A 24323-nucleotide genomic window follows, 5' to 3' on the forward strand; every position below is an offset into this window, starting at 1 on the left:
TAATAATGTTTACGGTCTTGGTTTGGACTACAGAACCTTCATGCTGTTGTTTGGTGATGCTACTCCACACGTTGTCTTTGAGTTCGCTGTCTTTATAATATTTATGTCCTTTGCCATATAGTCTGAGTGGGTGGAAGTTCGCTGCAAAGATCAGCCTCTCATTGGGCGGAACGAGCCACCCGCTGAAATCCCGCCCTACCACCTCCGGTTGCAGTTTTCAACACGTCCTTGACTAACTTTTGCGGTGTTTGATCTTGCGGGGATGTAGCCATTTTTCTGCCATGGTTTGCGTCCTGTAGGCGATATTTTTGTGGGCATGTTACACCAAAATCTGTTTCCCCCCGGCAATATTTTTGCAAGCGCACCATTGCTGTGGCACCGCCAAGAACGATTGTGATTGGTTTAAAGAAATACAAGCAGCTGGGGCGTTTTTTTCTCCAATCTTAAAGTGAGAGTCGGCCCAGCCAGACCTTTCTTTTTTTGAGAAAGGTCTGGTGAGCGAGACTATTTGCCATATGATACATGGTGCTGAGAAACACAAAAGATCAACAGGTCTGCCACTGTCATGACATTGAGATATGACATCTGCTTTACACAACATGATTAGTTGATGCCTTTATTCATGGTGCAAAAGCTAAAAAAATTTACCTTGTTCTAAAAAAAATTGTCTTTTTTTGGCAATATAATATTCACGTTCTGTGTGAAAGTACTCAAAACAAAATTCACAGCTCAAAAATATATAATGACATGCAAATTAATCACACAAAAAATCACCCTCAGTGTGTAAAGGCCTTAAGGAAGATGATGAGCAGAGCACTTTTCCAACTGCAACATTGGAGCGTATTTATTTGTAGATATTTCTCATATTTCAGAATGATTAAGGTTAAAAAATATGACAAAAAAGATCATGTTTGGTATTGGCAGGAATCTTTGTCTGACAACAGATATGTACATCACACAGGGACAGTAATTCTTCACAGGTGCCATTTTAAAATACTGTGGACACACATTTAACAAAGGGAGAACGTCAAGAGAAAACTGAGAAACATTTCAAAACATTAAAAACAACAGAGAGGATCCTCAAAATACTGGAGTGACAGAAAACTTCGCAGAAACATTATCGTGCTGTTATTATATGTCTGACATTTATTTCTGTGTGTGTGCGTGTGTGTGTGTGTGTGCGTAGATGGGTTACATCAGTACTGTGTGCAGCGGTGGTCAGACCTGTGTGGTGTTGGCAGACCAGAATATGATGGGTTTTATCTCGGCTATCCATGAGCTGGCCTCCAGAGAGAGACAGTTCTACTGCTGGTTGAGCAGCGTCAAGAAGCTTCTCCTCACACCGCTACGCAACAGAGGTGAGAGCGTCTCTCAACTGGTTCCTTCTTTGTTGACTCTACATTTCCACCTCTGACCTCCTGAATGTCGTGGGTTTTAAATATTGGAATTTGAATGTTTTTTTTTATATATAGGTAAATGAGTCTTTGACATGCATGATTTTAGCATCTAATAAATGCAGTAATAGTAAATGCATTAACTTAAAATGTGTGTGTCAATGTGTTCTCCTTCACAGAGAGTGTGTGCCCGTCATTAGGTGAGCCATGCACTCACCTCTTCTTCTCACTCTGTGAGAGTTTTGTTCGTCTGAGCATCCTGATCGGTCGACACTCCACGTCACTTAGCTACCTCCTGCATGATGTGCAGGCCTGTGATGTCACTTCCCTTTCCCTGCTGACGCACACTGAGCACTTTCTGGACATTTATAAAGAGTAAGGTTCACCTTTTCGTCACAGCACACAGAAAGCCCACTCTGCAATTATTAATTCAAACATCCTCAAAATGTTTATTATTGCAAATATACATTTTTATTCCAGTCTGCCTGCTCTTTGTTGAATCTTTTTTCTTTTAGTATGCATTTTATTCTTAGTGTAACTTTTTCTGTGTGCTTTAATCTTACTGTCATTTATGTCATTGCACTTAATTTCTCTTTGTGCCAGTTCATTACAAAGACTGTATTAAACTCTCATATAACCAGGCAGTCACTCTATAGGCAAATGCTGTAGCTCTAATTATTTTACATTTGTTTAAACAGTTAGCAGTTTTGCAGTTTTTATCTGGTGCTTTGGGTCTGAAAATTGCTTTAAAAATATAATTTATTATTATTATGATTAACAGCTTATATTATTTGTCTCAAACTTAAAGCAGAACTTTTTAATTATTCTTTTCCAGACTGTAGCCAAACAACGTTGTTTCCTCAGTTTCAGTATTCTACTCTTTGGGCTTGTTTGAAAGAATCTGGAAAATCATTTACATGGGTTTAAGACTAAAACCAGGAAGGCGGCTCTGTTTTTTCAGAGCAAATAAAATCAAAGCATACAGTTTCTGTTTACAGTAGATAGTGCAAGGAGTGGACTTGTCGTTGGAAAAATAAAGTAAGAATGCTGCTGATAATAAAATGGAGGGCACAAGTTGTTTTCTCCAAGGACTTAGTAGTTTTTGAAGTTTTTATATTGTATTCAGTAGTTGAATTGAGTCTAAAAACCAAATGAACATCTCTCCGTCTCTCTCTCTCTCTGTGTCTGTCTCTCTCCAGGTATTGTTCTTCAGTAGGTAACTTCCAGGTGATGGGTGGATTCCAATCACTCCATAAACTCTCACTGTGAGCTCCTTTATTTTTCTACACACATTTCACTTGCATATTACAGCACACTTCACCTGGCCTCACCCAAAAAATGCACATTAATTACTAGGCCTGTGCAAGTGCCACTACGGAGGCCTCCAGAAACTGTGCACCTCTGGTCAAAAGACAATCTTAATGTAAGCACAAAAGACATTCACCACACATTCAGATGATCATGCTCATGCTAAATAACCAGCTCTTCTGTAGTTTTCCCCCAAAACATATCATAAGTTTAAAACAGGAAGCGATACTGTGCAGTCAGAAAGCAAGTTTTCATACAAGAAAATGGATTAGCTCCCATCAGCTGAAAACAAACACACATTTAGATGAAAATGCTGAAGATAATGAGTCCTAAAAGCGTCCTATATCTCTTTGTGTCTCTCTGTGTGTTTCTGTCCAGCGAGTGTTTAGGCTCTAAGCAGACCACGCTGGCTCAGCTGTGTGTGTCAGACCAGTCTGCCAGTGGTGATGTTGACCTGGTGTCCTTGTTGTACTGGCCTCTGCAGCAGCTCCACCAGTACAGTCGAGTCCTGCTCAAACTGGCAGCCTGTTACGACGTGGTGCGGAGAGAAATGCTCTTTTGATCTTCCTCCTTTTTCTCCTTTCTTTCACTTTCTGTAAATGTCTTTGTTTCCCATGATTGAGTAACTTTGGACATACTGTAATGTATTACAGTCTTTGTATTGGCTCAAATGTAAGATGCTCCCCATTTTGCAACACCTGTTTTTAGATAAAGACTTAAAAGAGATATAATAAGAATGATTAAACAAAACAAGTTTTAAGTGTATTGTTACAATTAAACAAAGTTCCTGTGGGTCAGATAATATAACATAAATACTATAACAATTATCACATTAGCATTAGAGGTATTTAGCCTTAAACAAAATACTTTTTTTAAAATGACAAATAAAAGCTTAACAGTCATGTATTTCCTTGTTAACATCTGAAGAGAATCAGCCTTAACTTCTGAATTGAGCAGTTAATAGATTATTTAATAGATTAATTGTTTTTCAGTCTCTTCAACATACTCATTCTTCCTTTAAGCTCTTGAGAGTGGATATTTTAGGAGCAATGTGACGTACTGTATACTATATTTTCTGCTATTACAAAAAGCACATTTTGAGAAGGTTGCTGTCTTGGCCGAGGTTTACACTTTCTTGTGTACTTTGATGTTATTTTAATGAAGTTAGTCCTCATCATATTTATTACAGCGGAGTGGAAATATCCCTTTCTATCTTCCTCATTTTGTGGGCAGAATTGAAATGGCAGATTTGTTGCAGTGGTCAGGCTGAACTCTGATCTGTTAACAGATGTACACTTTTGTAAGAGCTGGCCAGATGGACTCTCCTTTTTGTCCTCACATTAAAAAAGTGAATAAATTTAAACTTCTTTCACTTTGTTTTCTCCTGCAGTTAACTACAGAATATCAGTGCCTGCAACAGGGTTGTAGTCAGTATGACTCCCTGTCCATGTCGCTGCTGAGGAAGAAGAAGGAGGCTGAGACGACCTTCCTCTTCTGGAAGACCCACTCTGGAAAAACTACTGTGAGCACAACTTTGTGTTATTTAAATCTGCTATCATTCTTTCTGATTGAACTGTGGCGAGAAGACATTTAGAGTTGCCAAACATTGCCAAACTACGATAAACAAAAGACGAAGAGAATATACCCTTAAAATGATCTCTGAGGTCTCAAACCAATTCACTAAGTAGATATGTTAAATAGTGAGGTGCTCAGATGGAAACCAAATGATAACCTTCATGGAACTTTAGTTGAAGGTCACCAAAAAGTGAAGGATTTCAGGTGACTGCATTGATATGCAGATTAAAGCTACAAATGTAATGATGTAGATTTTCTTTGACTAGTTTTGTGAGTGGTACAGAAAGTCTCAACAAGTCTCTAATTCATAAGTACAGAATGCCCCTCTACTAAATCTACTCTGAAGTGTAACGCACAGTTGTTTTGCTTGATTTTAATCAGCAAACATACGTGTGTTTGTTCATCAGGAGGTCCTGCGTCTCCCGCAGCGTCGTGTGGTGTGTGAAAGCAGCAACAGAACTCTGACTCTGCAAAACGCCGGGCGGTTCTCCAACCACTGGTTCATACTGTTCAATGACACACTGGTGCACACGCAGGTACACACACATGCACCACAGAAAACCTGTACAAAAAGGCTAAATGATGGTATTTTTTCTTCTACTTGATGCGATGGACACCAGTAAATCTCATTGCTAACAGTGTCCACAGCAGGGCGGAGCGAGCACAATGGACCCATCTGTTAAGAAATATTTTTAAATTAACCTCACAATCCACAGGGTCTGTGTTAGTCTTGTTCAGATGAGACACTGGATTGGTTTTCTGGTGTTTCTGGACATCTGCCATGTTTTGCAGATAATGTTTATATTTGTACACTGTATCTTTCATTCACTCAGGGTGCCATTCCCTCTCAAAACCTTGTAAGTATATCTGACACCAGTTTACCCAGTTTAACCACACTGAGCTTTGTGCTGCAGCAGCATGGGTTGGCTGGCCTCTGTTCAGTGCTTACACTCTGACAGGTTCACATGGGATTAGTAAGCAAATAAATGAATGCTAACACAGGACTATATGTGATGTTAAAGAAACTGTTCATACAAAACCCAACACATTTTTGAGGTGCCAGTTTAGTAGGCACATCTGCCCCAAATAAATCATACTTTCATGAATAGTTAAAATGTTAATTTTATGTTTTCTGGAATAATTTATTGAAAGTAAGTTTTGTTTTATTAGTTAATACTTTGTCCACCTCACTGAGGGTAGACTAACTGAATAAACATCTGGCTTTGTAATATTGCATACCGTAGCATTGCAGATATCCTGTGTTAACATTTATTTTGTACATACTGCCCTGATTACTGGTTCTTAGCTTCAGCCGCTACCAAACAGGCTGCAGTGTGAGTGTGTGGATTTTGGTTTAGAGGTGTTTGCAACAGTAACGTTCATCAGTTAGTGGTGAAAATAGATTAGGTCATAGTTGCAGTAGCTCCTTCTGGTGTGAAAGGATGCAACTCACCACTGCATTCTAGCTTTCAACAGCATGTGATGCAAGAGACAACAACCTCACTGATGAGTCCACATGACAACTTGGAGGACAATATATTTACTGTTGACTTGTGCTGTGTGTATAAACCAGTTTGCTACTGATCCCTGACTAATAGTTTGCCTTCCTTTGTGTTTGGTGTGGGCCGGTGTGTTAATAGACAGCAGATGATGGTGAAACCTGTCCTGTTTCTCTCCCTGTGGTGTTGGGTTCATGTCCTGTGTTGTGTAGTAGACCTTTGACGTTGTGTTAATCCTGCATTGCATATTTATAAGCAGCTTGCCTCGTAAATTTGATAGTTGAACACCACTTTTTTGAGTTAAACCGGACAAAATTAAACTGAAAGGATCAGTGTTTGTCACATTCAGCGCGTTATCAATGAATCACATATACTAGCCACTGATGCTAATCATTCCCTAAGCACACTGTACATTTTTAGATTCCGGATTGAAACTTACTTGAGATTAGTTAATCAACAAACCCAATGTATGTTTTGGGAAGTATACGTTTGGTTTAGTGTGTTCTGGTTTAGTTAAATTAACTTAACAAAACAGAAGTTATGTGGAAACATTAATGAAATAAGTCCATGGAGGAAACTATTGACAAATATGTGATTTTTGTAATAGAGTCATGATGTGGTGTTCAGTGACATTCTCAATCAACATGTGAGGAATATTGATTGAGATGTCACTGAACACATAAAAGTAAAAGTGAAATAACATTTGTGATGTTTTGTGTAACTTCCCGTATTCACTAGAAAATGCATCACAACTGTGAGACACACGAAGAGGAAAATCTATTGGTCATTTCTCTCTCACTCACACACACAATCTGGATTTGGTAATTTCCAAAACACTGATTTGGTAGTCTCAGATAATGTGAAAGCTATCAGTGTTTCCCACCTGCAGAAAGATGATGATAAAAAAGCTTAACCACTGCTCTGTCTCTCTCTGCAGTTCTCCACTCATCACGTCTACCCTCTGAGCTGTCTGTGGGTGAAACCAGTCACTGATGACAGCAGTGGACTGTGAGTCTTTTTTGTGTTTTTTCTGTTAATCCAGACAATGACTGTCAACATAACATGACTAATACTGATAAAAAGTAGTGGATGTTACAGTAAAATCAGTGAGACATCAGTGTTTATGATGATGAGTAATGAACACAGGACATCTTACTCACGTCCACATGTATGGTAGTGTTACACTAAAGCCCCACCATGGTTTGGACACAGTGTGATGTCAGCCAGGTCTGAAGGGATTTTTTTAAAATCTTGGATTTTGAATTTACCACCCAGAAAATCCCTATCAGGTCATTGGTTTGAATGGAGCAGAAGCTGGTCAAGTAACAGGCAAACATGATGGCTGTCAACTAAAATAAACTTGGCATGAAACATACCTCTCTGTAAACCACATCCAGGTAACCATTTCCTCAGAGACACATATCGGAAGAAGTGAAATTAGTCCTCTTCACTGACTTTTTAATAACTCAGTTTGTGGGATTTAGCGTCTAGTGGTTAGTAGATGAACTGCAATATAAGGGACTTCAGTGGTCTGTGGTGGCTTGCTGCCTCACTGATATCTGGATCTGTCCCTGGAACTACATCATATACAGTAGTTAAGGCTGATGCCTGTGTCATAGATTGAAAAACGATTTTTATCTGGCTTACAGCGGCTGGATCTTGATTGTACCTGACGCAGGTTGAGTCTAAGCCCAGATATCAACATGCTTCAAATTAGATTCTGACTTGTTATATCCATCTATTTTGTCAGATTTTTTTAAATTCCCCAAAACTAGTAAAAACAGGTATCGTACATTTTTGTTCTAAATGACAACATCTCGCACTATTTAGCTTACTGTGTTATCAACCCCAATTTAATATATCCAGTTCTCTTTGTACTTTGATTTTTTTCCCCTTGCATTATCTCACCTTGTAAAACATTTTGTGGCATTTTTCAAGAAGTTTTATACAGGTGACATTTATTACTGCCCTTGTGTTGTGTGTCTTCAGCTATGCCATCAAAATCACATGTCCAGAGGAGAGTTTCACTGTAGTGGCCTCGACACCACAAGAGAAGGTACATTTATAGTTTATACACTTAATACCCACTTATCACAGCTTGGTGTGTCATTCATAAAGTTTTATTGCAAACTGTGTTTTGCAAATGATGCTCCAAATTTAGGAAAAAAAATCAATATTATGAACAAAATATTGTAGCTAGCTGCTTGATGTAGAATAATATTGTCATTGTTTTTTCAATATTAATAAGTATTAAGAAATTTTGTGATAATAGTGATGGGACTTGGGTTTTGTATTACTAATAGCTTTTTGTATTTTATTTGGTCATCTGCTACAAGCATCATATTCAACAGCTGACAACAAAACAACTTTGCTAATACGCGGATAATACTTTTAGTTTTTTATCTCAGAGATATTCAAGCTTCAGTGATAGAGACACACCAATTATCTGCATCTGATTTTCATTTCTTAAAAATCTGATTGAATTACTTCTATGAAACTGGCACCATTGGAAATGCAAATATGACCAGCAAATTTTTGTGACTTTAGTCAGGAGGCACTGAAATTTCTGTCTACGCATAATGATTATTATTTAAGATGTTACCATCTGTAATTCAGATTTCCCTGCTGTTTTCTGCCTGTTTTTCATGCGGCCATTCTTTCTGAAAAACTTCCCTTTTGTGTTCTGTCTCTCTTCAGAACAAGTGGCTACGGTCTCTTAACCAGGCGGTGGATCAGGTGCTGGGTGGTGCAAGTCAGGGGTCGTCGCCGGGGGTGACAGCAATGTCTCGCACAGCCTCCTACTCGTTCACTGGAGAGGGTCGGTTTAAAGACGCCAAGTACACCGGGGGCTGGCTAGCAGGACGAGTTCATGGCAGGTTAGAGAGCATGTTTGTTTCTCTGTGTGTGTGTGTGTGTGTGTGTGTGTGTGTGTGTGTGTGTCAGTATGTAAGTGTGCCTATCTCATCTCCATCTCTGCAGCTACAGTGTGTACTGAATAATGTTTGCATATGGGTGTGTTCATGACATGTATTTTCAAGTGTGTTCATTGTTTTTGTCAGCCCAATAGAACATACTAGACATTGGAGTGTCCTTGAATGCACCATGAGGAAGAATACACTTTAAAAACAGGCATTTTAATAACACATTGTCTTACATATTTGTGTAATTTTTCACATTGTATTGTAAATTTTCTGATTTTTATTTGATATGTATTTTTATACTTTCGCACTGTGTGGATCGTGGTGCACCAAAATCACCAAGTCAGATTGCTTGTGTGTGCAAACCTACTTACAATAAACCATTTCTGACTCTGATTCTGATATTAGAAATGCTCCCAGCTCATACCTAGTAGGATAACAGTAGTGCAAAACCACAGGTGGGGTACCATAAGATGGTTTCAGGGGCAAAGAGAACAGTGTGACAGTGAATGAATGATCAGTCACAGAATGTGCAGGGAGTAAATGAAGTCAAATTTGGACTGTGAACAATGTCCCGGCATTGCTGAATACAGGCTTTGTTAAAATAAAGAATCCAGTTTATTCTGCCTTGAAGTAGCTAATTAAATGGCCACAGAGTGTAAAACTTGCTTTGTGCATAGACAGTTAAATGTATTTGCCTTTACAGAGGCACCATGAAGTGGCCGGATGGACGGACCTACAGCGGAAACTTCAAGAATGGACAGGAGGATGGGTAAGTACACATTAAACTGTTGAAGTACTAAAGAGCTGGTTAATGTTGTTCATTTCCAATATGACACAGAGACCTGTGATCAGAGAATATAATATAAAAATACTTGCAGCAACAGAAAATAGTGGAGGTGACCAGCTTTAATTTTTAATCCTGTTACGTTCAAACATCTAGAATGCCTGAAATAGTGAAACCAGACGATGGTTGTTGTTGCTCATATCTGTGTGATTAACTGCTGTTTCAACATTTCTGAACAATTGTTCTTTCTTTTTCTCAGCTATGGAGAGTGTATAATGCCTAACAAAGCTCTGGACAAGGCAGACAGCTATCAAGGACACTGGAGAGATGGCAAGGTCCATGGTTTCGGCAAGTACAAGTCAGTACACTGTTTTTTTACTGTCTTTGTAGAAACGTAGAGAGAAGCTTAGGACAAAAGGCCTGTGTACGAATTGTGAATAACTGAGTCACAGGGGTCATGTCTGGTGTTAAGAAACAGAATTTGACCCCAAGCAGGTGTGTTAAGGCAATATTAAGTCTTTGGTCATCATTCTGACTCCCACACCCACAAGCCTGTCAGCCTTAGTGGTTTCCTCCTCTCACATTAACATCCAGTCGTCCACTATCTGCGTGTGTATACATGTCGTCTTCTGCTTAGGTATGCCAATGGCGAGGTGTACGAGGGCTGTTTCTGTGATGGGCAGCGGCACGGTTATGGCATGCTCAGCTCTGGTAAGCTGGCTAAGAAGTCCTCCAGTGTTTTCATTGGCCACTGGGTCCATGGCAGGAAGACAGGATATGGAGTCTGCGATGACATCACCAGGTCTGATTAATGGTTTTGACTCAAACAGAAACTCCTGTTACTCTAGGGAATGTTGCTCAACCTTGAGAAAAACAGCTCTTTAGGAAAAAAAAGACTATTTTCAATTTTAGGAGAACATGTACATTTCCTAATATAACCTGAAAAATGTATTTGACAGCCAATGAATAATTAGCACAATTTGCTCTTATGATTAAATGTACAGTACAGGCCAAAAGTTTGGACACACCTTCTCATTCAATGCGTTTTCTTTATTTTCATGACTATTTACATTGTAGATTCTCACTGAAGGCATCAAAACTATGAATGAACACATGTGGAGTTATGTACTTAACAAAAAAGGTGAAATAACTGAAAACATGTTTTATATTCTAGTTTCTTCAAAATAGCCACCCTTTGCTCTGATTACTGCTTTGCACACTCTTGGCATTCTCTCCATGAGCTTCAAGAGGTAGTCACCTGAAATGGTTTCCACTTCACAGGTGTGCCTTATCAGGGTTAATTAGTGGAATTTCTTGCTTTATCAATGGGGTTGGGACCATCAGTTGTGTTGTGCAGAAGTCAGGTTAATACACAGCCGACAGCCCTATTGGACAACTGTTAAAATTCATATTATGGCAAGAACCAATCAGCTAACTAAAGAAAAACGAGTGGCCATCATTACTTTAAGAAATGAAGGTCAGTCAGTCCGGAAAATTGCAAAAACTTTAAATGTGTCCCCAAGTGGAGTCGCAAAAACCATCAAGCGCTACAACGAAACTGGCACACATGAGGACCGACCCAGAAAAGGAAGACCAAGAGTCACCTCTGCTTCTGAGGATAAGTTCATCCGAGTCACCAGCCTCAGAAATGGCAAGTTAACAGCAGCTCAGATCAGAGACCAGATGAATGCCACACAGAGTTCTAGCAGCAGACCCATCTCTAGAACAACTGTTAAGAGGAGACTGCGCGAATCAGGCCTTCATGGTCAAATAGCTGCTAGGAAACCACTGCTAAGGAGAGGCAACAAGCAGAAGAGATTTGTTTGGGCCAAGAAACACAAGGAATGGACATTAGACCAGTGGAAATCTGTGCTTTGGTCTGATGAGTCCAAATTTGAGATCTTTGGTTCCAATCGCCGTGTCTTTGTGAGACGCAGAAAAGGTGAACGGATGGATTCCACATGCCTGGTTCCCACTGTGAAGCATGGAGGAGGAGGTGTGATGGTGTGGGGGTGTTTTGCTGGTGACACTGTTGGGGATTTATTCAAAATTGAAGGCACACTGAACCAGCATGGCTACCACAGCATCCTGCAGCGACATGCCATCCCATCCGGTTTGCGTTTAGTTGGGCGATCATTTATTTTTCAACAGGACAATGACCCCAAACACACCTCCAGGCTGTGTAAGGGCTATTTGACCAAGAAGGAGAGTGATGGAGTGCTGCGGCAGATGACCTGGCCTCCACAGTCACCGGACCTGAACCCAATCGAGATGGTTTGGGGTGAGCTGGACCGCAGAGTGAAGGCAAAGGGGCCAACAAGTGCTAAACACCTCTGGGAACTCCTTCAAGACTGTTGGAAAACCATTTCAGGTGACTACCTCTTGAAGCTCATGGAGAGAATGCCAAGAGTGTGCAAAGCAGTAATCAGAGCAAAGGGTGGCTATTCTGAAGAAACTAGAATATAAAACATGTTTTCAGTTATTTCACCTTTTTTTGTTAAGTACGTAACTCCACATGTGTTCATTCATAGTTTTGATGCCTTCAGTGAGAATCTACAATGTAAATAGTCATGAAAATAAAGAAAACACATTGAATGAGAAGGTGTGTCCAAACTTTTGGCCTGTACTGTAAGTGTAAAGTCCTCTCTGCAAACGCACAGTTTCCTGTCTCTACTGAATGTGCAATGACTGAATAACAACAACTCAATAACTGTGACCACTCACTGCTGTCATGTGCTCTTCCCAGAGGTGAGAAGTACATGGGACTGTGGTTGGACGAGCAGCGGCATGGCAATGCTGTGGTTGTTACCCAGTGCGGTGTGTACTTTGAAGGCTCCTTCAGAGACAACAAGATGTGTGTAAGTTCATCGTAAAGTACGGACTTCTGGATGTAAAGAGATACAAATGCACACAACAATTAATAACATTTGTCTGAGGAGCTTTAAACCTGGATCACCTGTAGATATTGGTCCAGAAAATAGATCTAGATCTATTTTTTTAATCTAGATAGGTTTGCTGTTTTTTATCTTGTCATATTTTTTTATCTTTAATTCTATTTTAAGACACAAACCTATTCAATATATATAAAGAAATAAAAGTAGGTGGATAATTGCAATTTGTATGGGGATGCTCTGATGTGTAGTGCCACTTAAAGACAGGAGGTGGCGCCACTGAGCTTTGCTTATTTCCATATCAGCTGTAGGTACCAGATGACTTTGGGCAAAGATACATTAAATCCATGTGCAGAAAATAATTTGTACATGTAATTGTTTTTTTGTTTATTTTTTTTCTATTAGGGTCCAGGTCTGTTGGTGTCAGATGATGACACAGCTTTACATGGGGAGTTTTCTGATGACTGGACTGTCAACGGGAAGGTAGAAAACATCTCTGTCACCTTTTATCTGTGTGTTGATGCTATGTATGTCCATAACAGTATCTTGTCCATGTCTAATGATTTTTACAACTTTGTAATGTAATTTGGTTTCCTCATTTAGGACACGAGTAATTGGGAAATAAGTTACGTGTCTTTTTGTGCTTAATCCCAACTTAAAATCTCACAGTTATCAAAGCAAAATGGTTTACGCCATTAGCAAGAGTTCCTATTCAGTAACCAAAAAAACTTGACTTCTACAACTGCAAAACGTTGAACATAACTTCCAACACAATCATTTCTCCTCTTCCCTTCTTGCTCAGGGTGTTTTGTCCCTGGCTAACGGTGACTGTCTGGAGGGCTTGTTCAGTGGAGAGTGGACTGCAGGGCTGAAGGTGGTTGGAACGTACATCAAACCAGCTGTAGATGAGCCAGAGAACAAAGAGAGAAACAGCCTGCTGTGAGTATTACTTTGTACTTTTCTTAAAAAACAACATGTATCCTGAGCTGATGTTTTTTATACAAATGTAATGTGAAGCACTTGTGTTGCGCTGCTAGTCCTGTGGTCTGTGAGCTGTTTATGTGTAGTCATCTCTGTGCCTTTTCTTTGTGTGCAAATTTTAATGTGTGTTGTGTTTATCTATTGTGAAAATTATTGTCAGGCTGGTGGGTGTTTCTGGAAACAAGATATTCAAGCCTAAGACAGGGTTTGTATCATCTAGTGCTCGTGTTGTGTTTGGCATTTTAAAAAGGTTTTAATGTGTGCGTGTGCAGCAGGATGGGTCAGTACGTGGTGCCAGCAGGTCAGAGGTGGCTCTGTGTGTTTGATGAATGCTGGAGTCGACTGGGCTGTGATGCTGCTGGGAGAGGAGAGAGGACTGCAGCCTGGGACAACATCGCTGTCACTATAGCAACTGCACGACGGCACAGGTAGATAAAGCAACACACACACGCAGAAGGAAATGTAAATGGTGTCATACCATTCTTAAATATACAGCTGTATATCAGATTTGGTGAGTATATGTTTGTGTGTGTGTGTGTTTTGCAGCCCAGATCTTAGCAGGTCTCAGAGTAAAGTATTGGAGGGTTTGGAGTTAATTCCTCAGCATGGAGAACCAGTGACCACTGCAAACTATGACAACATACGAAGATACCTCATCAAGGTACATGTGGCTTTGTACATAAAAATTCTGTCTCCATAATAATCTGTGCATTGATTTGTAAGGTAGAAAGCATGAAATACAGCCTGATACAACAACCCTGAAGGAAATTTACTCAAACAAGAGGTACTTCTACTGTTTTATCCTCCCTTATTGTTGTAACTTGGTAGACAAAATATTAGAAATACCTCTTAATATATCATAAAACAATTCAGCAGCATCACAAACTAGTCAAATCAACACCTTGAAACATATTGAGCAAAACTGAACATGGTAACCTTCATGAGGGTTTGATTTATTGCAGGACTGTTATATTGGACTGCATTTATTTTAGCTGGGTGTACTAAACTAATAAACTGTCAAGTAGATATTCTATTTTGCTTCATCTGATGAGAATAAGTGAAGAGGGAACCTTTGTAAGGAGTAGACATAAGGAAATGTACTTTTTGCAGAAGTATGTTCAAAGTACCTCAAAAGAAGACTTAAGTATTTTCAAACCTGGAACATATATTCCCATGTTTTTTGTGGCTCAGTAACTAATAGGCACAACAGTTTTTAATGCGACGTTACAGTAATTTGGCCTTCATCAAGGTTTTTTGTTGTTTTTTTTTCGCCTGATGAAGGTCTAGTTACCGAAATATCCCATTAAAATCATTATTTTTGCAAGTTAAGCTTAAAACACACCGACACCACCGCAGCATGCCACATCATGTGACGCGTCAAGTGTTGCTTCTAGCACACACTGGATGCATAGCACTGCAGCTTGTTAACAGATGACCACACAAAGTTATTACTGCTTTTACTGAAGATCTGTACCTCTTCCACCTCTGTGTTAGCTTAAAATCATGTGTGGAGAACCCCAGATAAAAGTTGATTTTTCACCTGAAGAGCCGATCTCGAGGAGCTATGACTCGCCAGGCAATATCTACTTGGCCACCATCTTTATAATGACGGGATTGTGGGTCGTTTAGCTCAGAATATTTCTGGACCTCAACAAGTCGCTTGTCATCCAGTCTTTGACACCTGAGACAGCAATAGCAACAGTTCTTTTTATGCATCCATGGTGAGGAGAGGAGTCGAGCTGCCACAGGAGCAGAGGAGAAGATCTACTACGAGAGCTGGTATTAGCAGAGAGTGAGTGGGGGAAAAATGTATTTAATTCCAGGGTCAGCTAGGCTGGAAATAGGACAGTGGCACAAAGTGCTGCTGGGTGGCACATCCAGGAGCACCAATGCATAATTTTTGACATGCGGCATTTGCTGCTGGTGTGTTTTGGCCTTTAAACAGTGTGGTGGGGTTTCTTTTTCTGCTCGTCCCTCTCCTACGTACCTGTTTGGGAATACATGTGCGAAATATTCTTTTTTTTTTTTTGTGACAACAGTTTTGAAATTGGTCCAGTATTGACCATTGTCCCAAAAACATGGGGGGAAAAAAGTCCAGGTTGAAAAATACCGAGGTTACCCTTTAAGAAGGGTCGGTACAGTACTGCAGTACTTAGTCTCAGACAAAGGAAAACACCATTTGTTCTTCTGTCTGTTGTTTTGTTGCTGTCATACTTAAGTGTGCATGTCTCTGTTTGTATGACCATGATTATGTATCAGGCATGTGAGACCCCTCACCACCCTCTGGGCTGGCTGGTGGAGACTTTGGTGACAGTCTACAGGATGACTTACGTTGGTGTGGGATCCAACCGCAGGCTGCTCAGGCAGGCTGTCCAGGAAGTTCTGGCCTACCTCACACATTTCTACAGCATCGTCAGGTGAATTTAAGCTCTCTGTTTGAGTCTTAACTGTTCAGCCCACAGCCGTCTGTACGCATGCATCTAATGTACTTCACACGGTCTATTTAAAAATTATTTCAGACACTTTACTTAAAAGCACTTATTGTTGCCTGTAGGTTTCTGTTCCCAGGGTTACCAGAAGATGGCGGCATCATCCCAGACCCTCCTGCCTCTCCATCAAAAAGCAGACGCAACTCTGACAAAGCAGAGCAATGGTGAGTGTAAAGGCTCATTTATGCTCAACGTTAAATACGGATCCGGATACGGACGGAGCCTTCTGTCCGTGCTCCGCGTTCATTTCGTCTGTATTTCTGCACGTTTCTATAAAGCTTACGGATACGGAGCCAAACGGAGCAGTACCACCGGGAACCGGGGGGGCAGTGTTGCTGTCACTACCCGATACGTAGCTGTAGTGAGACACGAAGAAGAAATAACAATTCAATTTCTTTCATCGGCAGTACTAGAGAAAAGAATTCTCCGTCCTCCAGTCGGGATGTATTTAACGGCCTCACCGACCACCGCATCCTACAACACTGCCTCTGTTTTTGTCTTTTATGCAAGAGGTACATTATCAATATCTCCTCCACAGTCGCCATGTTTGTTTTTGAGTTTGTTGTTGTCATAAACTTTTGACTCTGGGCTGCCTCCTGGTGGGTATATTGGTTAACATCCAAGCCAATGTAAAGAGCGCATGGAAGTATGTGGGCAGTAACGGTAACATCGTTTGAAACAGACGTATACATTTTCGTACGTAAAGGGAGCATAAATGAGCCCTAAGAATACACACAGACATACACGAACACACACACATATGAAAATAGACCTAGAGGCAGTGATGATATCTGAGCAGATACAATGGTTATACTCAGTCAGAAGGATCCCTATTAAAATGTGTCACCTTGTCTCAGTGTTACCAAAATAAACAGGTTGTATTACTTAAAACCTTTATCTCCCTTTTTCTCCTCCTCCTCTTTCTCCACCATGTCCTCCAGTGGCGTTCTGGTGGTGAGCTGCTCCTCTCTGCTCCTCCCTCAGCTGCTCCCTAGACTCTACCCTCCTCTCTTTACGCTGTACTGCCTGCAGGAGGAGCAGGAGGAGGCCCAGTACTGGGAGCGCATCCTCCGACTCAACAAACACCCCGACCAGTCACTGCTTAGCTTTCTGGGAGTGCAGGAGTAAGTGTGTACATTCACACATAGACACACACATTTATTTCTACACCCACAAAAGCTGTCTCGAAATGACATTAACATTAACAATGTAGCCCTGCATAGTTAAAATACCAGCTGAGAGCTGTGTGCTTACTTTTTGTTTATCTTGTAGGAAGTTCTGGCCGCTGTGGATGTCAATTCTGGGGGAGAAAAAGCAGGTCAGTTAATAAATGTACTATTTTCTCCTCATGTTGCAGCTTTGATTCCTACACAGGGTTAAAGTGTGTTGTTGCATCTGTGGTGTTGTCGTCTGTAACAGGTTATCTTTGCTCTTATGACAGATTGTATCCAGCAGTAAAGACGCCTGCTTTGTTTCTGCTGTAGAGACACTCCAACAAATCAGGTAGCTGCCACGTGACCTGACATAACTTAAGTAGTGATGTCATTAAATGTGACATGACCTAATACAAGCAGGAAATCATTCAGACACATGGAGCTTGTGTTCATGTCCAACATGTCACTTAATGCCTATTTTAATACAGCAGAATTTGTTGGTGGTGTTTAGATATTCTTTGCCCTGGCCGAAGCCTGTCAGGGTCTGCTTGCTCCCAGGCCATGAACCGCTCCCAACAAACTCCAAAAGTAAAAGTTTTAGTTGATGGTTAGACATGGCACAGTTCAGTTACAGTGTTTGAAACGGTTTGCATAATTAGTGGATCTTGTGATATATAGCCTGGAGTGGTTTTTTTCTGTATCAATCAAAACTTCATTTGGAAATGTGTGGTAAAACTTGCATGCAATATATGCCATCTTTTTTGCAGGAATATTGTGTTTCCACAGACTTGCAGATAACGATTTAAGTCTCATTCTTAAAGTTTTACCAGCAGCACTGAAAACAAAACTAGTTACACATATCCCCTCATCTGATGTGCCAAAATGTGAAGTGCATTCTCTTGTGTATAAATAATAATGTACGTCTTCCTACACATGCAGCACCACCTTCACTCCATCAGACAAACTCCTCGTCATCCAGAAAACGTTTGAGGAATTGACCCAGGAAGTCAAACCTATGCTGGATGGCAACTTCCTGTGGTGCATGGATGACCTGCTCCCTCTTTTTCTCTATGTGGTGCTCAGGGCAAGGTGTGTTACCATATATACACACACACACACACACACACACACACACACACACACACACACACTTTATTTATTGTTTACTGTCATTCAATTAAAACACTGTATACAGTTAATACAGTAATACAGTAGCCAAGTTGTAGCTAACTAGATTGTTGATCAGTGTGTTCAGTGTTACGGACACACTTTAAACAAGAGGCTTTAGTATTATGACAGTGTGTTATGTTTCAAACATGGAGTGATGAGCAGACGTTGCAGGCTGCTGATATAACATGTTGTGTTTGTGTCGTTCTGCTCTGCAGGATCAGAAACCTGGGAGCTGAGGTCAGTCTGATAGAAGATTTAATGGATCCCAACATTCAGCACGGAGAGATGGGACTGATGTTTACCACACTGAAGGTGAGGAGCCTCAGTACACACACTCACATACACAGATGATACTGAGTGTCTACAAAGCTTTTTTCTAAGCACCAGTTTCTTTTTTCCAATTGCTCCCATTAAGGAAATGTGTAAAAGCACCATGCCCACTTTTTTCAGAGTGCTCCAGTCTTTTTGTGTGTCCACTTTAAGCGCACTTCAACCATCTGCTAACATAGCGTAGCTAACTGATGTTAATGTCAAGATATTCTGTGCATTTCATACTATCATACTATTTAGTATGCCAGAAAAAGATTTTCTATGTTCCAATATATAGTATGTCAAATGCAGTAGGCCAAAAATACCAGGATGTTTCACTACATCTGGTCCGATTTTGCAGTATGCAGGCCAGCATGCTTTTCTGGCTGTTCTGGCCCACAATCCTCTGCACAGCGGACAATATGTTACATCGACTGAGCTGCAAATAAACGCTTTAACCAGCTGATAATCATTCTCTATCTCTTGAAGGTAGTCCACAGTTGGAAACAAATTTAGAAGACAGTCTTTTCAATTTTGATGGTATTCTGCCTGTAGTTGGTGCTAAAGCAACATGCTGATTGTAACTTGCCTTTGCTAAGTGCTCATAGGACCAACACTTTAATATGATTACAATTTTTTTTAATTCAGTAAGTAAACGAAGTGGATGGTGCAGCCTTATAGAGCTTCTTTGCATTTGTTTGTTTATATGATATAGTCATTATCATCAGTCGTTTGTCCTTCATCATTTAATCTTCAGTTTAATGACTCTGCTGCAGGCCTGCTACATCCAGATCCAGCAGGAGTCATCCATGTAGGAGCGGACATCAAGACGCCATACAGTCAACAAACAGCAATGAAAGCACTGCCAGGACAGACACAGTGCTTCACACACACGAGCTGCCAGAACAAAACCAGTCAAACCACCAGCGTCCACTGGGAAGCTGCACTGACACATGGAGGGAGGGGAGAGCGTTACTCCTTCACCTGCTGTCAAATGATGTCTGACACCTGTTTACTGTTGATCCTTTGAGTTTGTCACAGCACGCCAGAGTTCTGTCTTTTCTATGGAGGGCAGTTTACACAGGAAAGTATCACACCGCCCTCTTCTGGACATGTTAGAGAACTGCATTATCATCTTCGTAACATCTGGTAAGAAGTAGATTTTCAGTTGTACAGTAATACATCAATAATTCAGTAGTATTCATCAGAAGTATTTATTGAAAGTCACAGTGGTAGAGGTGTCACAACAGCAGTGCAGTTTTTATTACTTTACAGTGTTTTTTGATTTACAGTTTTCCCCTTAAAGGGTTATTCATTAGTATATACAGTAATGTCGCTGTGAGGTATCAAACTGCTCATTACTCAAGGCAAAGGGAACTGATGAACCACATGAAGTCTGATGATGATCAGATTTTAAAATGAACAGTGATCTCAATACTGTTTTAATGACCTCAAAGAAAACCTTACAGGTGTGATATCTGTCTTTACACATGTTTAATTCACCAGTAAAGCTTCACCCACAGTGGATATAGAGTTGAAAATATCAAAACTTAATGAAGACTACGGTGCAGGTACCTGCTGATGTGCTTATGATCTGGTGTTGGCTTTGTAAAACTGCACTCGTAGAATTGACAGAGTATTGTGAGTGCCGTTTTTTATTACTTTTGACTGGTCCCAGGGCAACAGCAAGAGACACAGGTGGAGTTAATACAGCAGGGTCACACTGCCTCGGTTCACCAGTACGCAGCTGAAGAGCAGCCTGGATGAAAGGTTTTGCTTTTCTAACAAGATACAACTTAAAATACACAAAGTTGTTGAGTTTTACTGTCTGTGTGAAAACAGAGCAAACAGCTGAAGCCACTTAGCCGTGGTTTGATATTTCCTCCTCAGAAGCCAAACCAAAATCACCAGGTCAGAAAGCTCAGTTTTTCATGTAACCATGTTCTCCTGCGAACATAAATTAGATGCAAATCGCTTTACTTTGTTTGCATATGGATCAGATATGCACCATTTCAGTAGCATCCCTAAAACTAATTTAGACCCTTTTATATCTTTTGAATGCAAAAGAGTCAGTTCAAAACATCACACTAAACAGACTGTGTGAGACTGTTAATACATTATTTTTATTTATTGTTTTAACACTTGTACTCTCCCGTAGTACAAAAGCAACCTGTGCATGCTCCTGCACACTGAAACTAACCGTGGAGCAGTTTGTCTCAGGTCTCATAACTGTTAGACAGGAAGCTGAGCAGTAGGACAGAAACATGTCACTACCGAGGGAAAATATTTTTTACTTAAGATAATTAATGAGGGAACGCTGATTAGCTATGCATCGAGAATATATTCACGCCTGTATGGATACTGTATTCAGTCTGTTGTTCTGTGGAGTGTGTATGTGTGAGTGTGTGTGAGAGTGAGCATGTATGAACAAGTCTGAGGAGGAATGCTTTTAATGGTGCACTGACAGTTTTTAAATTTAGATCAACAAACAGCCAGAAGAGTGTTTGAAGATAGATTAAAATGACAGCTGTTGAGTTCAAGATACCTTAAAGAAGAAATATTCCAGGATTTATTCTGACATCCATCAGTCATGTTAGTCTCTGAGCAAGGTTTGTTTAAAACTTGTCACAGATTGGAGTTATATTTGGTGGAAGGTTGACCCTGAAAAAGTGATGACTACTTTGTGTCCATCTGATATATTTTTAAAGATTAATTCACATTGCAAGATAAGACATTTTAAACATTGTCACTATTTTCTTATGAACTACTGCACTTACTTAAAGGGACAGTTCACCCCAAAATCAAATGTAAATGTTTTTCCCCTTACCTCCGTACAGTTGGCGAGTGTAGTTTGGTAGAAAGAAAATAGTTCCTACATGAAACTGCTCACAGCAAAGGCTGTGGATTATCTTGAGTAAGCAGGTCTTGATTTCTGGAAAGAGACATTGCTGTTGGGTTTTAAATGTATTTTTTGGCACTTTGAGCACCACAAGCTGAATGCCATCTAGTTCCATTATATTGGAGAGAAGGCAGACATCTCTACGGCTGATATCTCGAACACTCAGCAGCTCACTCCAAAACAATATGGATTGATAAATAGAACTACAGATAAGAGGGAAATATATATATATTTTGTTTGGGGGTGAACTGTCCCTTTAAATGAAAAAATACGACATAAGTATTCCATGTCAGCCTATCACTGTCTGTTTTAATGTTACAAAAAAACATCAAGGTACTTAAATGTTTTTTCTATCAGTCTGTTTTGATCCTTTGAATCCATCTGTATGTTATAAATGACTGTATTTTCAGATCCAGGTCATTTCCTTAATCTGCAAAAGAAAAAGTTGATGGTCACTATCTGGCATGACGTCTGTTTTAGCTCCCAGAATTTCCACAACCCCAGCAGCCACCATGTGTGTTTGAGCACAGGGAGGGAGCTTCAGATCACTTCTAACAGAATATAACTTAATTAATTTATTAATAGAAGCAATATAGATTATTTATTAGAGATATATATTCCAAGTATAAATCCTACGCCAGAAAATTTCCTACAGCCTCACTCATGGGGTCAAACTTTAAGATTCCATCTAAAATTCATAGGAACAAATATGAGGTGTTTAAGGCGACCTGTTGTCATGTTACTGACTGTAAATGATGTTAGCTTGTTGTTATGTTTTCAGGAATGAAACAAAACTGCAGGAAGCTCAGACTGAGCTGTAGAGTTCAACAGCACCAACAAAAAAAAAAACTTGCCAAAATGACAGCAAAGCAGCTGATTATTCTCTCTCTTTCAGCGTTACTGAAATGTGTTTGTACTGTATTTATTGTTACTCAAGCTGTTGCAGAATGTAGACATGTATATGTTGGGATAGGTTTATGTCTTTATGCTATTAAACCACTGCAGTGTGTGTAGTGTGTAGATGTAACAATGAGGGATGTTTGGGACAGTTGACCTCTCTGCCTCCGTTAATACCAGGTTAGAGGACAGTACAGATGTTTTACATGTCTCAGCTCAGTATCAACAAAACCACCTGCAGTATCACATATAGGATTCCATTATGGTGTTATTGTGCTGAAAAAACTAAACTAATGACTCAGAAAATGTAGTCATGATTTATAAGTGATTAAAGAGAACATTTCTTCTTCATGGGTTCAGACATGTAAAAAACATGTTGTGGTCTTCTGTAAAAAAAAAAACCTGCATTTCTTGGAGTTTTCTCACCATGAGGTTATAACCTGACTGAATTTATGACTTGAGTTTTATTATTTTTCTAACTAAGTGTATATTTTTGTAACTTCATACATTTATAGACAGAGATGATTCGGGGAATAGATCTAAGAATGTTTGATTAGTTTTGATGGGAAAATGCAGTGAAATGGAAAATGTGTGTTTACTCAGAAAAGGGCAATAAATTTGGTTTAATTCTGGAAAAATGGCTGCTGATGAATTGTTTTTACTTTATCACTATTGTTTCTTAATTTAACAGATTCACTGAGCACGGTTACATGCGCACAATAATCAGATAACTGGGAATAATCAGGTAATGGTAATAATCCGATTTGAGGCGTTTACATGCATTTAATTTTTTTTTTTTTTCAAACATTTTATTGAGAGTGAAGTCCAGTATGCACAATCCATTAATTAATTTACAAATATAAAGGTTACTAAATATAAATACAAATATAATATAGACCATCAGTAATTGATATACATAACTTACACGGACATCAATCTCTTTACGAAACTGACAGAAAAAAAACACCATAGTGAAAAAACTAAAGAGAATAAAAAAAATGCACTTCAATAATCTGATAATCAGAAAAACCTGGTTTACATGATTCAGTCCTTCAGTTGGATTTCTCCTCAAGTACATGACATGAAACTCAAACTTCCTGTTACAGTAGGTACTCATATCCTTGAAAAAGCTGGAAAAGTACGCAAGTCATATATTTTCAAAATAAAGCACTCATCATGCTGACAGCTTATACTCTTACAGTACTGTTTGTTTTTATCATTAACAAATACATGTGAGAGCATTCTAATGTGTAGTTTATCAATGTGGAGCCAACTTTACATACTTTGGGTAGATTCGGAGTAAAAGTACTGCAGAATGCAATATACAAGTGTATTGTATATAAACTTGTCACACAAAGTGCATAACATATAAGTAAAATAAAATAAAAGTGACAATTTAAACACTGAGAATATAAAAATATATTATTTTATGTAAAATTTTTATCTGAAAGGAAACAAAAGCTGTCACATTAACGTAGTGGAGTAGAAAGTACAATATTTCCCTCTAAAATGTAGTGGAGTGGGAGTATAAAATAGCAAAACCTGAAAGAAACCAGATTAAAGGGTATACATGCACCGAATAATCTGACTATTGGGGGAAAAGCTAGATGTGTTTATCTGATTTCTCATAATCAGATAATGGCTTTTGTCTGATAAAGCACATCGGATTATGCTGTTTACATGACCACTTGAATAATCAGGTAACTCCAGAAATCAGATAATGATCGGTTTATTAGTGTGCATGTAAACGTGCTCATTGATAGGGTGACATATTAATTTGCTTTAATAGCAGACTGAATCTGCCCTGACTGTCTCTATACAGTGTTAATAAGTGTCTGACTGCTGTGTATCAGGCCCTTTGTAGTAGTGTTAAAGGAGTCAGTCAGTCATGATGGAGATGCTGGGGATTGATCCCAGGACCTTGTACATGCGAAGCACACGCTCTTCCACTGAGCTACATCCCCCATGTATGGTTTTGAGGCTGCCTGTTAATTTATTCTTTTTTTAAGGCCCAGTGTGCATGTGAGCAGTGAGCATCTGTTGGCAGACATG

The 24323-nt window shown here is 39.6% G+C and overlaps 2 protein-coding genes and 1 non-coding gene across 7 annotated transcripts in view; 1 reads left to right on the top strand and 2 right to left on the bottom strand.

The window, feature by feature from the left end:
* Positions 1–22674, top strand: part of LOC125899643 (alsin-like) — a 35089-nt gene extending 12415 nt beyond the window's left edge. Inside the window, exons 16-41 of one of the 3 annotated variants that reach the window (XM_049594093.1) lie at positions 1187–1358; positions 1574–1769; positions 2594–2659; positions 3081–3240; positions 4093–4224; positions 4685–4813; positions 5111–5134; positions 6714–6784; positions 7766–7832; positions 8474–8652; positions 9401–9466; positions 9741–9839; positions 10119–10283; positions 12228–12339; positions 12778–12855; positions 13175–13311; positions 13626–13781; positions 13900–14014; positions 15613–15770; positions 15908–16006; positions 16784–16966; positions 17115–17160; positions 17284–17345; positions 17936–18085; positions 18382–18478; positions 19252–22674. In XM_049594093.1, coding sequence (XP_049450050.1) covers positions 1187–1358; positions 1574–1769; positions 2594–2659; positions 3081–3240; positions 4093–4224; positions 4685–4813; positions 5111–5134; positions 6714–6784; positions 7766–7832; positions 8474–8652; positions 9401–9466; positions 9741–9839; positions 10119–10283; positions 12228–12339; positions 12778–12855; positions 13175–13311; positions 13626–13781; positions 13900–14014; positions 15613–15770; positions 15908–16006; positions 16784–16966; positions 17115–17160; positions 17284–17345; positions 17936–18085; positions 18382–18478; positions 19252–19290 — 2958 coding nt within the window. In that variant the 3' untranslated portion in view covers positions 19291–22674. The remainder of the gene's footprint in view (positions 1–1186; positions 1359–1573; positions 1770–2593; positions 2660–3080; positions 3241–4092; positions 4225–4684; positions 4814–5110; positions 5135–6713; positions 6785–7765; positions 7833–8473; positions 8653–9400; positions 9467–9740; positions 9840–10118; positions 10284–12227; positions 12340–12777; positions 12856–13174; positions 13312–13625; positions 13782–13899; positions 14015–15612; positions 15771–15907; positions 16007–16783; positions 16967–17114; positions 17161–17283; positions 17346–17935; positions 18086–18381; positions 18479–19251) is intronic. The other 2 variants (XM_049594094.1, XM_049594096.1) reach the window with 2 other exon arrangements.
* LOC125899663 (translationally-controlled tumor protein homolog) overlaps positions 1–24323 on the bottom strand; it is a 589762-nt gene that overhangs the window by 375672 nt on the left and 189767 nt on the right. The window lies entirely within an intron of this gene.
* trnaa-cgc (transfer RNA alanine (anticodon CGC)) lies at positions 24164–24235 on the bottom strand. The gene has a single exon. It is a non-coding gene; the product is annotated as a tRNA-Ala (tRNA).

This window comes from Epinephelus fuscoguttatus, linkage group LG13 (genome assembly GCF_011397635.1).
Source record: "Epinephelus fuscoguttatus linkage group LG13, E.fuscoguttatus.final_Chr_v1".
In the NCBI taxonomy this organism is placed as follows: domain Eukaryota; kingdom Metazoa; phylum Chordata; class Actinopteri; order Perciformes; family Serranidae; genus Epinephelus; species Epinephelus fuscoguttatus.